This window comes from Thalassophryne amazonica, chromosome 10 (assembly GCF_902500255.1).
Source record: "Thalassophryne amazonica chromosome 10, fThaAma1.1, whole genome shotgun sequence".
Taxonomy (NCBI): domain Eukaryota; kingdom Metazoa; phylum Chordata; class Actinopteri; order Batrachoidiformes; family Batrachoididae; genus Thalassophryne; species Thalassophryne amazonica.
In genome coordinates this window covers 113294090-113310973 of record NC_047112.1, presented here as the reverse complement: position 1 = coordinate 113310973, position 16884 = coordinate 113294090, and the positions used below count along the sequence as shown (strand labels likewise).

The following is a 16884-nucleotide window of genomic DNA, read 5'->3' as shown; positions in this document are numbered from 1 at the left end:
TTAAAAAAAATATAAGCTTTTGTAATCTTCATGTGAAAACAAATCTCTACAACATGATTAAATGAATCAAAAACATGGAAATGCAAGATAAATGATCCAACCACACCCACGGAAGCCCTTCACTTCCTCAGAGTTGTCTTGGTGGCTTTCCTCACTCAGTTTTTGAGAACTACCTCCAGACAGATGGCACTGTATGGTACATATATGGTAACATCAAGTACTATACCGTTTGTGTTTTTATGTGATTTATGTGAATGACGTCCAGGATATATTCAGTGACTTGGAAATGTTCATATATCCATCCCATGACCTGTCTAAAAAAAACTTCCCAAGTGATGGTTCACTGTAAATTCAACAAAGGGTGCCAGTAACTTAATGGTAGGGCTTCCTTGAGCAGCCTGGTAGGAATGGGGTCTAATAGACATGTTGATGGTTTGGAGGAAGTAACTAATGAAAATAACTCAGACAGAACAGATAAGAACAGACGCCCGTCTGTCTGCACCACGCGCGTCTGTCACAACTTTAGTATGTGACCACAGTTTATGTATCAGTTCTCTTGAATCCGCGCATACTGACTTTGATCAACATTTGGATCAGCTCAAGGCCGAATACTCTGCACTCCCAAAGGATGAGTGGTTAAAATCCAAGATGGCAGGCCTGGAGGGATGTACGTACTGTGTTTGGACGGACATGAACTAACAACTGTCCAGTGTGATGCGCGTGTGTGCTGGCTGTCCTCATGTGGACATACATAAAAACATATATGTCGCTGTTGCAATGGGCTGCAGCGAGCGCACACGGCGTGCACAATGGCAGTCTGAAACGGACTGTCATAACACACAGCAAAGGGGCTGTGTGTTTTGTCTTCTGGTGAAAAAATGATAAATAAATGTTTGAAAAATTAAAGTTACAAGGAAAGACTTGCCCCCATCATAAACACTTCCAGTCTCGGGCAGCCACTCCCTTAAATCTATATGTGATCATCAGTGATTAGTTTTGATTTGAGGTGACAACATGTAATCCTCAGGTCGACAGCACTGTGCGTCCTCCTGAATGAAAGTGGAACTACATTTCCACCTCATTTCAACCACCAAATGGATTTGAATTCTCATATCGTAAAATTCAATACTGCAATACTGTGATTTTTACCCTACAGTCAGGTGACAAACTTGAACAATAAAAGGCATAATTTTGTTGTTTCATGCCCTATAAAAGTGTCAGATTTTGATTTATAGTTAAACACGTTCAACCACCAGATCCTGTGAAGTCAGAGCAGAAAACAGATGATCAGAGCTGACTGGAGGATTGAATCTCACAAAGAGCGCAGAGAGCAGGAAACAACTATTTACACTCAGAGAATGAGAGAATAGGAGAGAGAGAGAGAGAGAGACAGAGAGAGAGACAGAATATGAGAGAGAGAGAGAGAGACAGAGAGAGAATATAAGAAAGAGAGAGAGAATATGAGAGAGAGACAGAGAGAGAGAGAATATAACAGATTTTGATTTTTAAAACACCTTTATTCACAACAGGTGAAGTACATCATTTACATTGGTGACATGGGCTTCTGTGTTTTTTTTTTTTTCTCCTCCCAGGCATCAGAAATGAAGCACCAAGCTCCCAGTCCGTACAGACGAAAGAACATCATTCCTACACCACATTGTCCGAAAGGTGTCCATGTTATCAGTCAGAGCATAAAACTGGAAGTCCACCCTAATCCGGGCCGCCAAGAGTCCCTTCAGCATAAGCTCAGGGTCCACCGACCCCAGAGCCAAAACACAGTTTTTCCGAGTCTTCCAGATGGCCAACTTGGCAAGTCCACAAAGCAGGTTAATCAACACATGCAAACCCCTGGAGTGTGCGCGATATTTCAGACAAAAAATAAACAATTCCATAGTGAATGGCAACCCCAACTCGCGAAACCACCTCCCCAGCAACCCAAACAGCCCTCCCAAGCGAGTACACTGCGCAAAAACATGGTAAATAGTTTCCCTGAGCGGACAGAATGGACAAACCCCATCCACCCCTGGATCCAGGTGTGCCAGATACCCGTTCGTAGCCAAAAGCCCATGCACAATCCTCCACTGAAGATCCCCTGTACGTTTGTCGACCGGGGGTTTGTACAGGCTATGCCAGCACCCCACAGGAGACACGGCGGCACCAAAAAACCCTGACCACTTCGACGCCGCCAACCCTGCCAACGAGCGTAAGTGTGACACCTTAACGCAGGCAAAGTAGAGCGCCCTTTTGCCAATACCCTCAAACTCTCCCAAAACAGGTGACCTGAAAGATAGGAGAGCCCCCCTGCTCCTCCTGCCACCCCCCCACCGAGGGCGAGACAGTTAGAGAGGGGAACACGTATTCACAGTCATCATCCCACTGGTCAGACAGAATACGAGTCTCAGCAAACGCTCTGTGGGGCCCCGGCAGGGAAGCACAGACCTCCTCCACCACCCTGAGCAGCATCCTGGAGGACCGAACTCCTGACGCCTCCCTCAGCCTCCCAACAGACGTGCGCAGCAGATGACCCAGTTTGGTGCACCCCACCGCCCTCAGGCGGGACCGCAGAGTGGCAGATGACAAAGCAGGAGAACAAACAAAGTCATTGAAGAAGAGGGGCTCCTCAAACAGCCACATCCCTGGTGTACCGACAGCGTCCCTGCACACGGAGAGGACCCGCCATGCTTGGAGAACAGACTGGTAAAAAACTGAGGTACGCGTCCCACCGACGTCCCACTGACGTAGGAGGAACAGATGTTTATCATATCCCAGAGTAGCCTCCCTTCTCAGCAGGACACAGGCAGTATCCTGCCAGCTCAAACCCGAGCCATACAACAGTCTCTGAGCGGCCCGCAACCTGAAGGCCAACACCCGAGCAGCAATGTCCACCAACCCTTGACCTCCTTCGTGAAGAGGCATATACAGCACGGGAGCCCTGATCCAGTGATGTCCCGACCAGAAAAAATCCACCAACATCCGCTGCAGCTGCTCAATAAGGCCGTGTGGTGGAGGGAGAACAGACAGTCTGTGCCACAGCGCCGAAGCAGCCAAGTTATTAGCGACCAGAACCCGCCCCCTGTAAGACAACTGGGGCAGCAACCATTGCCATTTGGACAGTCTGGCACACACCTTCTCCACCATGCCCTCCCAATTCTTCTGACAATACCCTTCCGTCCCCAGAAACACACCCAGCACCTTCAACCCCTCCACTCCCCACCGCAAACCATGCGGCAGACAGGGAGCAGCAGCATCCCGCCACCTCCCCATCAGAGCAGCCTCACTCTTCCCCCAATTCACCCTAGCAGCGGTCCCCGTCTCATAAAGCCGTAAACTATCCAATAACTCATCAACGTCTGCCTGATTCCTAACAAAAACCGTGATGTCATCTGCATATGCAGAGAGCACCAGAGGAGCACCTTGGTGAAGGCCCGGCAAAACAAGGCCAGACAGCCGGGCCCTGAGGCGACACAAAAGCGGTTCAACAACTATAGAATACAGTTGACCTGAAATGGGGCAGCCCTGTCGTATACCCCGTGTCACGGGGACAGGGCGGGTCAGCCCTCCCCCCACCTTAACCAAAACCGAAGCCCCGTGGTACAGTACCTTAACAAAGGAAATAAACCCGTCACCATTCATATTCAAGGAGCCCACCTTCAGATACTGCATGGGGACTGAGTAAAAAAAGAACAAAAAGAAAAACAGAAAAGAGAGAACACCCAGTGAAACACAGTCATACTCTATCTGGTAGATTTACGACCCCTACAACCGCGCCCCCGTTTGGGCAAGGAGTCCTTCCCCAAGGCCGTAATATATTTCCTGAGTCTATACCTTTTCTTCTCATCCAACAAGTCCACACCAACAAGCCGCCTCAATACTTTAACAGACTTCACAAATTTCTCTGTATCAGGAAAATAATCCACAACTCTCACTGATTTACCGAATGATTCATCCAGAAAACTGTTAATGTCCTGCAACGTGTACAGATCGCTGCTGTGGAAAACAGAACCGGCGGTAGACATGCTAGAATCCGAATCATAATCCAGGTCGTCATCAGTCAGACTTTGACTCAGCAAGGGCTGTGAGACCCCTAGAGCCGGTACCGCCTCTCCAACCATTCCACCCCGTCCAACAGTAACCGAGGACCCAACTGCAGCAGAACCAACAGCGTCGGCCACAGAGGGAGGAACAGAAACTCCAACTACATCACCCACACAACCCTCTGTCACCGCAGCATCAGCCACCCCAGAATGTTCAGTTAGCAACGGCTCAGTAGACATAGTAACAGTATCAGGCACTAAGCTGCCCTGCCGCGGACGGACAACCTCCACCTACCCACCGGGCCCCGCACCTAAAGCAGACGCCGTCGCCGGGACACCTAGTCCCGAGGCCGCGGGCCCCAGAACTGGGCCCGACACCGACGCCCCGGGAACGTCGCATTTGTGCGGACACACGAAGCGTTTATGACCGACATCCCCACATTCAAATCACTTCATGCTACCAGAACTAGCATAAACCATATAAAAAGAGTCCTCATGTTTGACTCTGAAAGACACGTCCAGAGTCTGAGTTGAACAGTTCAGGAACATAAACACCAGGCGACGGAAGGACAGAACATGGCGAAGTTTCTCGCTCTTACAGCCCAACCCGATCGTCTTAAACCCGCTAGCAAATTTACCAAACCTCTGCAACTCCTGACTCAGAGCCTCATTCGAAACAAACGGCGGCACCCCGGAAATAATGATCTTGGTAGACATAGCGTAGAGAGGAGAGGCTTGCAAGTAAGAGTCATTTAGATAAACCCCACTCTCCACTAACCGAGCTGAGAAACGTTCCTCCGACAAAAAAACCACCACGGCTCTGTTCATTCTGGAAGCAAACATGAAGTTCTCATGGCCGACCTGCTCACCCACCGCCAAAAGAACATCCTCCACCGACACAGCTGGGTCCGGAACCACCCTCACCCCGTGACGGAGCGAGAGGGCCGGCGGCGGCCCCGCCGCCATCCGCACCGAGACCCGCCGCAAAAAGTACACAAACACCCACAAATCAATCAAAACAATAAACAACCAACAAACAAACCGAAAAGCAACAAACTCCCGAAAAGGAAGGAAAAAACGCCACCTCACCTGAGCTGCATCACACTCACGCCCGCACCCTCCACTCACGCTCAGACTCCCAGCATGCACCAGTCAGAGAAAGAATGGCTTCTAGATGTGATGTGCTGGAATTCTGAGCACTCAACAGCAGCTCTCCTCTGTGGAAAAGAAGAAAAAAAGAGTGAGATCTGGCTGCATGTTGTAATGGAGAGAATCAGAGACGAAGAGAAAAACCACAAACTGGAGAAGAGAACAACGTTTGACTGCAGGGCGAGTTAGACCAACTGAAGTCATTAGTGATTGATCTCTGCTCTCTTCCACAGCATGTCTTTTTCCTGGTTCTCTCCCTCAGCCCCAACCAGTCCCAGCAGAAGACCGCCCCTCCCTGAGCCTGGTTCTGCTGGAGGTTTCTTCCTGTTAAAAGGGAATTTTTCCTTCCCACTGTCGCCAAGTGCTTGCTCACAGGGGGTCGTTTTGACTGTTGGGGTTTTTCCGTAATTATTGTATGGCCTTGCCTTACAATATAAAGCGCCTTGGGGCAACTGTTTGTTGTGATTTGGCGCTATATAAATAAAATTGATTTGATTTAAAGTCAGCTGACAGAGAAGGAAGGAATATGAGAAAAGGAAGAAAGGGAAGACAGTGAAAGACTGATGGATTAGCTTCAAAGAGTCAGATTAATATTCTGAGCACAGACTGGAGTTTGTCTGTCTGCACCACGCCCATCTGTCTGCACCACGCCCGTCTCTCTGCCCCACACCCATCTGTCTGCACCACGTCCGTCAGTGTGTCCACATTCAGGCTGTTTCAGGAAATACCAGCATCCATTTTTTCCAAAGTGAACCTGACCGACACTCCTGGCTCTGTAAACACAACGTGTGATTGATGCATGTGCGCGCACATACACACACACAGACACACACACTCTTGCAGCATGCATTAGGTTCAGGTTTGATGTGTGTTCCATTGGTGTGCATTTGGAAGGACACATTTGGGGGATAGTTGTGTTTAAAACAAAAGATGCTGTTGGTTGACTTTTGCACAGAGTGCGCCTAGGTGGTTTATACACTCACGTGGGCGTCGTAAGTCTCCTTGCACACGGTTCCGTTTGGATAGTCAGTTTTGTCATGTTATTTGAGGGCCCTGTCCCACTGGCGTTTAGGAGGATTTGCGCATGAAATGAGGAGACAAAAGCTGAGCGTCCGCAACAAAGGTGGGCAGAAATGACAAATGTCCCGGGGTGGATCAACAAATACATGAGGAGGAAAAGTGGATATAACAGGGAACAGAAGCGAAGGCGACCGCGGAGGCGCCCCCATGAGGGGCACAGCGGCCGTGATGCACTCGATTCATCTGTGCCCACTCTGTCTGCATGTGCGACATACCATTTGCGACCACGATGTGGCCGTGCTGGGCACGCGTCATATCTGTTTTGCACGCTGTCCTTTTGCAGTACTTTGGTCCCAGTTCTCAGAAGTCACTCTGTTGCTTTGCATGTCACAATGTTTCCTTTTGCTGTACTTGGGTCGGTCACAGTTTTCAGAGGTCACTCAGTTGCGTTCCACTTAACAATATTTCCTGTTGCAGTACTTGGCTCACAGTTTTCAGAAGTCACTCTGTTGCTTTGCACTTGACAATGTTTCCTTTTGCAGTACATGGTTCACGGCTGTCAGAAGTCATTCTGTTGTTTTGCACTTCACAATGTATCACTTTGCTGTACTTGGGTCACAGTTTTCAGAAGTCAAACTGTTGCTTTGCACTTAATGTTTCCTGTTGCAGTACTTGGCTCACAGTTTTCAGAAGTCACTCTGTTGCTTTGCACTTGACACTGGTTCCTTTTGCTGTACTTGGTCTCAGTTTTCAGAAGTCACTCTGTTGTTTTCCACTTAACAATGTTTCCTTTTGCAGTACATGGTTCACAGTTTTCAGAAGTCACTCTGTTGCTTTGCACTTAATGTTTCCTTTTGCAGTACTTTGCTCCCAGTTTTCAGAAGTCACTCTGTTGCTTTGCACGTCACAAAGTTTCCTTTTGCAGTACTTGGGTCACAGTTTTCAGAAGTCACTCTGTTGCTTTCCACTTCACAATGTTTATTTTTGCAGTACTTGGGTCACAGTTTTCAGAAGTCACTCAGTTGCTTTGCACTTCACAACGTTTCCTTTTGCAGTACTTGGGTCACAGTTTCCAGAAGTCACTCAGTTGCTTTGCACTTCACAACGTTTCCTTTTGCAGTACTTGGGTCACAGTTTTCAGAAGTCACTCAGTTGCTTTGCATCTCACAAAGTATCACTTTGCTGTACTTGGGTCACAGTTTTCAGAAGTCACTCTGTTGCTTTGCACTTCACAATGGTTCCTTTTGCAGTACTTGGCTCACAGTTGTCAGAGGTCACTCTGTTGCTTTGCACTTCACAATGTTTCCTTTTGCAGTACTTGGCTCACAGTTGTCAGAGGTCACTCTGTTGCTTTGCACTTCACAATGTTTCCTTTTGCTGTACTTGGGTCACAGTTTTCAGAAGTCACTCTGTTGCTTTGCACTTCACAATGTATCACTTTGCTGTACTTGGCTCACAGTTTTCAGAAGTGACTCTGTTGCTTTGCACTTCACAGTGTTTCTTTTGGCAGTACTTTGGTCACAGTTTTCAGAGGTCACTCTGTTCCTTTGCACTTCATAATGTTTAGTTTTGCTGCACTTGGGTCACAGTTTTTGGCTGCACACTGATCATAAAACTAATATTTTGCCAAAATTTTATGTTAGTTGGATTTTTCCTGTTAATTTAATAAAACCATCAAAACCCTGTAAATAAAATTAATGATCACATCACTGTTTACTTACCAGACCTTTGAACAATCATCTGTTGACAGCTTGGGAAAGGCGGAACAGCAAAGCACATTTTCATCCAAAAAGGGTGCTCCCAGAGAATGCTGGGAATTCCAGCAATGGTCACTGCAGATGGGGTAGGACTGGCAGTAAATATGTGTGTCCATCTGTTGACTGGCAGCTGCACAAAAACCATTGGTAAAGCCTAAAAGGGGTTCAAATATTTATTTTTATCAGAAGGCTGCAGAAACATTCAGAAATTATGCAGCATGACATGTATATTGTATGAAATAAATCAGTTGGCATTTTTTTGGTATTGTTTGTTTTTACACAAAACAGAAGGTCCTGAATTTACTTTCTCCATGCAAAAAACGAAATGGGCCGTTCATTGTGCTTAGACCCAGTCCCGTCGCCAGATCTCAGTCTTAAGATCTCAGGCTTATGAAATCCACCAGGTGGGCACCACTATTAATAACTTATTTTTGCTTATTTTTACTATTCACGCAGCCCTAATCCCTCACAATAATCATCACATTAACCATGACCGGACCAGAGCTCTTTCTCTGTCTCTTTCTCTCTCTCTCTCTCTCACACACACACACACACACACACACACACACACACACACACACACACACACACACACACACACACACACACACACACACACACACACACAAGTACAAATAACGTATTAAATCAAATCAATTTTATTTATATAGCGCCAAATCACAACAAACAGTCGCCCCAAGGCGCTTTATATTGTAAGGCAAGGCCATACAATAATTACGGAAAAACCCCAACGGTCAAAACAACCCCCTATGAGCAAGCACTTGGCGACAGTGGGAAGGAAAAACTCCCTTTTAACAGGAAGAAACCTCCAGCAGAACCAGGCTCAGGGAGGGGCAGTCTTCTGCTGGGACTGGTTGGGGCTGAGGGGAGAGAATCAGGAAAAAGACATGCTGTGGAAGACAGCAGAGATCAATCACTAATGATTAAATGCAGAGTGGTTCTTATTTTCTTCAATTAGTGATGAGTAGTAAGATGTCCTAGCTTTACGGAGGGCTTTTTTATAGAGCAACAGACTCTTTTTCCAGGCTAAGTGAAGATCTTCTAAATTAGTGAGACGCCATTTCCTCTCCAACTTACGGGTTATCTGCTTTAAGCTGCAAGTTTGTGAGTTATACCACGGAGTCAGGCACTTCTTATTTATGTTGATCAATTATTATATCATTTACTAACACGGACTTAGAAGAGAGAGACCTAATGTTTAATAGACCACATTTAACTGTTTTAGTCTGTGGTGCAGTTGAAGGTGCTATATTATTTTTTCTTTTTGAATTTTTATGCTTAAATAGATTTTTGCTGGTTATTGGTGGTCTGGGAGCAGGCACCGTCTCTACGGGTATGGGGTATTGGGGGGATGGCAGGGGGAGAGAAGCTGCAGGGAGGTGTGTAAGACTACAACTCTACTTCCTGCTCCCAACCCTGGATAGTCACGGTTTGGAGGGTTTAATAAAATTGGCCAGATTTCTAGAAATGAGAGCTGCTCCATCCGAAGTGGGATGGATGCCGTCTCTCCTAACAAGACCAGGTTTTCCCCAGAAGTTTTGCCAATTATCTATGAAGCCCACCTCATTTTTTGGACACCACTCAGACAGCCAGCAATTCAAGGAGAACATGCGGCTAAACACGTCACTCCCGGTCCGTTTGGGGAGGGGCCCAGAGAAAACTACAGAGTCCGACATTGTTTTTGCAAAGTTACACACCGATTCAATATTAGCCAATTTTTCAATATTAGCCAATATTTAGCCAGCAGTTTCAAATTTCCTTCAATGTCGCCTGCTCTGGCCCCCGGAAGACAATTGACTATGGTTGCTGGTGTCGCTAACTTCACATTTCTCAAAACAGAGTCGCCAATAACCAGAGTTTGTTCCTCGGTGGGTGTGTCACCTAGTGGGGAAAAACTGTTAGAGATGCGAACGGGTTGGTGTACAGGGGGCTTGTGTTTATGACTACGCTTCCTCCTCACAGTCACCCAGCCGGCCTACTTTCCCGGCTGCTCGGGATCCGCTGGGGGGCAGCTAACGGCGGCTAAGCTACCTTGGTCTGCACCCACTACAGGGGCCTGGCTAGCTGTAGGATTTTCCAATGTGCGGAGCCGAGTCTCCAATTCGCCCAGCCTGGCCTCCAAAGCTACGAATAAGCTACACTTATTACAAGTACCATTACTGCTAAAGGAGGCCGAGGAATAACTAAACATTTCACACCCAGAGCAGAAAAGTGCAGGAGAGACAGGAGAAGCCGCCATGCTAAACCGGCTAAGAGCTAGTAGCTGCGCTAAGCTAGCGGATTCCTAAAAACACACAAAGTGAATAATGTGTAAATAATTTAGAGGTGATTCAGCAGAGGGAGTGCTTTAGTTAAGGTACGTGAAGATTACACTGTGAAATAAATCGTTATCTAGATCAAGCTAACCACGCAGATTAAACAGCTAACAGATACAGCAAAACACCGCTGTGCTCCAGAACAGGAAGTGATACAATACCGCAGTAAGAGCCAACCACCAGTAGAGGCCAGTAGAGGCACTAAGCCTGTCGACAGAGCCACAAAAAAAAAGGGACAGAAACTGCGATGGAAGTCAGGAAGAGTGATAGAAGTCAGTCTCAAACACAAGCAGCTACAAAAAAACACCAGAAATAGAACCTCGATTTGTCGCTAGTCGTTTTTAACAAAGAAAATGCCGGTAAGAGGATTAGGAAAGTCTCCGGTTCAACTCAGAACAGAATGAAAATGCTCCCACGGATGTTTACACCAAAAGATCGCTGATTCGCTCATTTCGCTGTCAATCAAAAAGAGATTCAGCCTCAGACAGATCATCCAATCATCATGCAGAAGTTGAGCGTCCGGGCCAGCCGATGCCCGCCCACTGCCCCATAGACCCCCACACAGATATGAACCCCCAGACACGCTGAGCGTCCGATGGGCGGGACAAAGCCCAGCATTTATCCAATGACTCGTCTCGTTTCGCTGCATGCTTTGTGTCGCTCAGCATCCACACGGTTTAAAGCACTGTGAAGCTGCGGGTTTGAGTGAGAGGAAATCCGCTGTAGCGCATATTTCGTCAATGACATGTACACACAACAGTATACCGTATATTTGATCACTTATTTTTTTACATTTTAGGGGAAGCTGAGCTTCCCTTGCAGTCGCCTCTGACACACACGCACATACACACAATAAAGATTTGGACCTACTTTGAGTTGAGTGCCAGCGCTGTCCTCTCTTTCGTCCACCCTGTGTCAGTACAGGATCCACGGAGGTAGAAATGGATCCAGGGTTTTCTTTGCCAACGACATCATGTGTTGGTTTATCCGAAGTTACCACTGTTGGGGTTTTAAACCAGTTACGTATATCCATATTTAGGAAAGCACAAAAACTAGCTGCTGTCTGCTGGCAAAAACTCACACTTCATTTCCCCCCATAAACGCGGTAACTGACTGTTGCTGGGCAACACTGACGTGATTACATACGTAGACAAACTTTACAACAAACTCACACGGTTTTAATATATTTAATGTCTTAGTGATTATGCAACACTGGCCGTTTTAACCCAAAGCAAGTACAATAAAATGAAATTAGGATTTTATTTATCTATTTATTTATTTGAGATCTGACTGTGATCTGGCTTGGGTGGGCGGGCCAGTGCGGGCCCAAGCATATCAGTGGGCGGGCACTGCCCCCTAGGGCCCGCCCATAGCGACGGGTGTGCTTAGACCCGTCTATGTAAATGATTAAATTATTCCCTAGATCAGGGGTGGGCAATTAATTTTTACAAGGGGCCACATAGGGAACCTGAATTATGTCCGAGGGCCACGCCATTGATAACTCGGCTGTCTCCCATTACAAATTTTACAAAAAATTACCTATTTAATAGCTTTTATAGGTAATTTTTATTATTGTAATAATATGTAAATATTTAAATATACCTAAATAAACCTCTCTAATGATTTGCAACACACAAGCTTGACATTTTTAATATATGTAATAATAATCACAGACCTCATGAGGGCCAGACAGAGACATGCAAAGGGCCGCATGTGGCCCCCGGGCCGCAGTTTGCCCAGGTCTGCCCTAGATTAAGGCTGGATATTGGCCAGGACATCATGATGTCATATGGGCCATGATGCATTTGTCTGGTCATACATTGCCATATGGTACATATGGCAATACATGACAATACTCCACACAGTTTAGAGTAAGAATGGGAACTTCCATGATTCAGGCAGTCAAAGGTATTAAATAGTCATCTGATGGTGATAATTTGCATTAACCATGATTCTTTTGTATAATCATGAAAATTATCATCTGTATGATAAACAGGTGCATGAAACAGAAACCACAGTTCGACTGTTTGAGGAGGAGAAGAAGAAGAAAGAAGGTACAACTGGAGGGCATCATCTCTTTGTGCCCTCTCCTTTTTCTCTTGATTGAAGAACTGCCATCACTTTTTGGTATGTTGAAGACAAAGACAAACTCTGCAGAGCTGCTGTGGATATATTTTGGCTTGTAAGCCAGAAGGAAAAGCACATCTCAGTAACCCGGAGAAGGATATCAGTCAGATTTGCAGAACTAAATAAGAGGTGTGTGGACCAAATCCACTGAACGTCACAGGATAACAGTAATGAAGCTGACCACAAAGTATAAATGTGACAGTATTAATCATGGTGCACATTAACAGACAGGGTGATGCAGAGTTTTTGTTTATTGAAGTTTATAGTGGATTTTACAATAAAACGCAGATAATATGCCCAAATGTGGGAAAAGACTATTAAATAATTAATCATCACTTACTTGCATGACAGTTAATCATCACCGAAATTTCATTCATCGTGATCAGCCCCGCCCAGGATCGTGGTTATCAGTATGAACATCAGTCAAAGCAGCTCAATACATACAATATGCGGTTATTAGTGCAGCTTTTGTTTTTTAAAGTTAACTTCAGTGTGGTTTGGTCCTTTTCTGAAGGCATGTGTCAAAGCCAGCGGAGATCTCAGTGTGTGTATGTATTTTTGTTGTAACGGAGCAGCTGAACTCTGGCTCGGCTGCAGGCTTCAGTCAGCATGTTTGAATCACACAAACTCCAGGCGGTCTGGACTTGTTGAGGTTGAGAAATGCATTGCACTACGAGGTCTGTCCATAAAGTATAGGTCCTTTTTATTTTTTTCAAAAACTATATGGATTTCATTCATATGTTTTTACGTCAGACATGCTTGAACCCTCGTGCGCATGCGTGAGTTTTTCCACGCCTGTCAGTGACGTCATTCGCCTGTGAAGTTGGGACATGCCTATCTCAGCTTTCAGTGCTTACCAGTCGAGTGAGTATAAAAGAACTTGTGGAGAGCTGGACATGTCCCAACTTGTCCTCTAACACTCCGAAACGGCGGTGTTCCTTTGTCTCGCTTCATCAGCGAATCGGTCGTGACGCGCGAAGCCTCCGCACGGCTTTCCATGACAAAATCTCTTGTTAAAAGTGAAATCTGCCGGAAAATGGCTGATGTCCAGGTCTTGTGATAACCAGAGAAAGAGCACACGACGGTCTCGTATCCACAGAGCCATCAGCTTAGAAATGATCCAGTGGTTTGTGCCGCATTGTCGCAGCTCGCAGCGCGGCGCACCGACCGTCCTTAAAGGGGTCCTTAAAGCTGTAGTTAAAGTCCTTATTCTCTGTGAAGCCCATAAAATTTTCACTGAAAGCCAGATACATTTTTCGAATGGTTTCCAGGTGCCTGTCTCTAACAGCTTCTGAAAAAATTCTGATGGAAAAAAAGTCCTTTTTATTCCGCCATTTCCAGACAATGAAAATCCGACGAGGGGGCGGGACCACTCCTTCCACAAGGCGTGCTCACAGGCGAATGACGTCACTGACAGGCGTGGAAAAACTCACGCATGCGCACGAGGGTTCAAGCATGTCTGACGTAAAAACATATGAATGAAATCCATATAGTTTTTGAAAAAAATAAAAAGGTACGATACTTTATGGACAGACCTCGTAATTCCACTCGGCTGTGAACGCTCTGCTGGTTCATGGGATTTGGAGGTTTGTTGCTTTCCAGGCCCAAATCTCTGCATTTTGTTGGTGCTAAGATGATTTGTTTGTGTCACAGGATTGTTACACAACACAAGTCGAGCACAGTTGACAACCGAATTTTCCAATAATTAAATCCTCAACTGAGCTTTTTAAATTGTAAAATGTCTGGAAGTGATATTAAGTGTTACATGTTCCTTGGCATTTTATTGAATAAATCATGAAGTAATTGTTATATGGCTGGGGGGGCCTGGCTGCCGGTTTGTTTCTGTTTTTTGGTTTTCCTCCCAGGTGGCGTGCGTTTGGGACTGAGTGGCTGTGTTGCTGAGGCTGTCAGGACCTCACCCTGATCACCTGCGACTCGTCAGGACTCACAGCTGTGGTGCATCTGGATGGATTGGAACATGTTGGCATTTAAGACTGGAGTGCACAGTGTGTATTTGCCAGAGACTCGACCTTGTGACCAGACGGGTGAGATCGTCGTCTTGGGAGCCATCTCATCAACAGCGGATGCTGAGAACGTCCAGGTTTGATGCACAGTCTGTGAAAGAGGAGGGGGTGAGGTTTCACGCTCGTCAGCACACTTCCTGAGGTACGTTAGATTTTGTGACTAACAGTTATACAGTCAGTAAATGTGGTGTCCCTCACACCTTATTGTATTGAGCTGTTTGTTAGTCATGTATCAGCTTCCACTGTGGTGGAGTTTTGTGAACTGGATGTTCCATGCCTGCAGGTTGGGAAGCTGATCAGTAATCAAGCCAGGAAGTGTTTGCTGTTTGTACACCTTTAAGTGTTCTGTGTGTAGAGTGTGGACTCACATAATGGTTCCTTCTTTCACAGACTCGGTTGTTGCGGCCACCTGGGGGGTGTCGGCGGGGTCCTTGGGTCCGAAACAGCTTCTGGCTCCGGACCGTTAGCGCTGCTGGGAGCGCACCATGCCAGGCCGCACCTTTTTGTTATTATCACTGTTATGTATTAAATTCAGTTAGCCTTTGAACCGTGCTCTGCTTATTTCATACTGGGTCCTTCAAACGCTGGTCGGTTCTCCGAGCTGCGTCCGACACATAACAGTAATAGAGTGAAATATCAGTGCACAGTGATTGTTGAATGGAAGAATAATTGACAAACAGCAGAGAAAGATTACACAACTACCAGAGAGTTCAACAGCACTTATTAACAAATTAGTGAAGAGTCTCCATGTGGCTGTGGAGAGGAGGAGACCAAGAGAAACACGTGAAGAACAAAAAGCAGCAGATCTCCATTAGATGTCTTCTTCCAACTCATGCAGCTTTTTTTTCTGAGCAGTAACTTTGTCCAGTGGTGCTCAGTTTCTGAAAATAAAATGCAGTGGACATGTTTTTTTTCTTTTTCTCAGTAGTAAAGGTAAATAAATCCCTTCAGCTTCTCTTGTTTTCACTCACAGCAGATGAAAGCTGGATCTGCATGTTAATTAGACTCAGGGTTTAAGCTGGATGCCTTTCCTGATGCAACTCCACATGAAGAATGGGCAGAGGTGACCTTCTGCTCTGGAAACAAGCCCACTAAGTGGCCACCACCCTGAATGCTTTTCTTCATCAGTATCAGAATCAGAATCTCCTTTATTGTCATTGTAATTTGCATTACAACGAAATTTGAGTGCAACTCCAAAAAGGTGCTTTCCGTGGTGCGAGTGATTTTTAGTCAATATAAAGACAGTGAAATTTAACGGTAAATGTTTCACAATATATGTACAACTAATATAAGCATAAGGTAAAATAAAATAAAATGTGGACCAAGTAAAATGTAAAACAAGAATTATATACAACTGTGGAATCCTATTGCACGGGAATATTGCACATGGTTTACAGATATTGCACAAGAAACTTGAAGGTGCAGATTAGAGTGATTTATTATTGTTCAGTGCAGTGATTGCTCTGCGGAGAAAGCTGTCCCTGAGTCTGTTTGTCCTAGTTTTGAATGACCTATACCGTTGGTTTGAGGGTAGTAGGTCAAACAGGTGGTTGCTGGGGTGGGATGTGTCTTTGCTGGCAGCTCTGCTGAGGTAGCGAGAGCTGGCAATGTCTTCCAGGCTGGGCAGAGAGCAGCCAGTGATCCCCTGAGCCGTTTTGATCACCCTCTACAGCACTCTCCTGTCTGCTGCTGAGCACCCGCCGTACCATGCTGTGATGCAGTACGTCAAGATGCTCTCGATGGTGGCTCTGTAGAACAACACCAGCAGCTTCTCCTCCAGATTGTTTCTCCTGAGCATCCTCATGAAGTGGAGTCGCTGCTGGGCTTTCTTCACCACCACTGTGGTGTTGGCAGTCCAGGAGAGGCTGTCAGAGAGCTGCACTCCCAGGAACCTGATGGAGCTGACCCTTTCCACACAGTCCCCTTGGATGTAGAGCGGGACTGGGTCAGCCCTGTTCATCCTGAAGTCCAGGATTATTTCTTTTGTTTTTGTGGTGTTCAGCAGCAGGTTGTTAGCTGAACACCACGCTGTCAGTCGATTGACCTTGTCTGTGTAGTCGGTCTCATCCCCCCTGAGATGAGCCCAATCACGGTGGTATCATCTGCAAACTTTATGATGGTGTTTGTGGGATGGGTCGGAGAGCAGTCGTGTGTGTAAAGGGTGAACAGGTGGGGGCTCAGTACACAGCCTTGAGGGGAACCGGTGCTGAGTGTGACGGTGGAAGCCAAGTTTTGGGACTGTGGGCAGTTTGTGAGGAAGTCCTTGATCCACTGGCAGATGGGGTGGAGATGCCCAGATGCATCAGTTTCTGGACCAGGATCTCCAGGATGATGTGGTTGAAGGCTGAGCTGAAGTCCAGGAAGAGCATCCTCACATAGCTCCACTGGTGCTCCAGGTGGATCAGCGTGGTGTGGAGCGCTGTGGTGATAGTGTCCT

At 46.3% G+C, this 16884-nt stretch overlaps 1 protein-coding gene across 1 annotated transcript in view; it reads left to right on the top strand.

The window, feature by feature from the left end:
* The window catches only part of LOC117518186 (glomulin-like), a 45718-nt gene extending 43483 nt beyond the window's left edge, over positions 1-2235 (top strand). Inside the window, exon 5 of the mRNA XM_034179243.1 lies at positions 2124-2235. Within this exon, the coding sequence (XP_034035134.1) occupies positions 2124-2235 (112 nt within the window). The remainder of the gene's footprint in view (positions 1-2123) is intronic.
* Positions 2236-16884: the final 14649 nt, after the last annotated feature.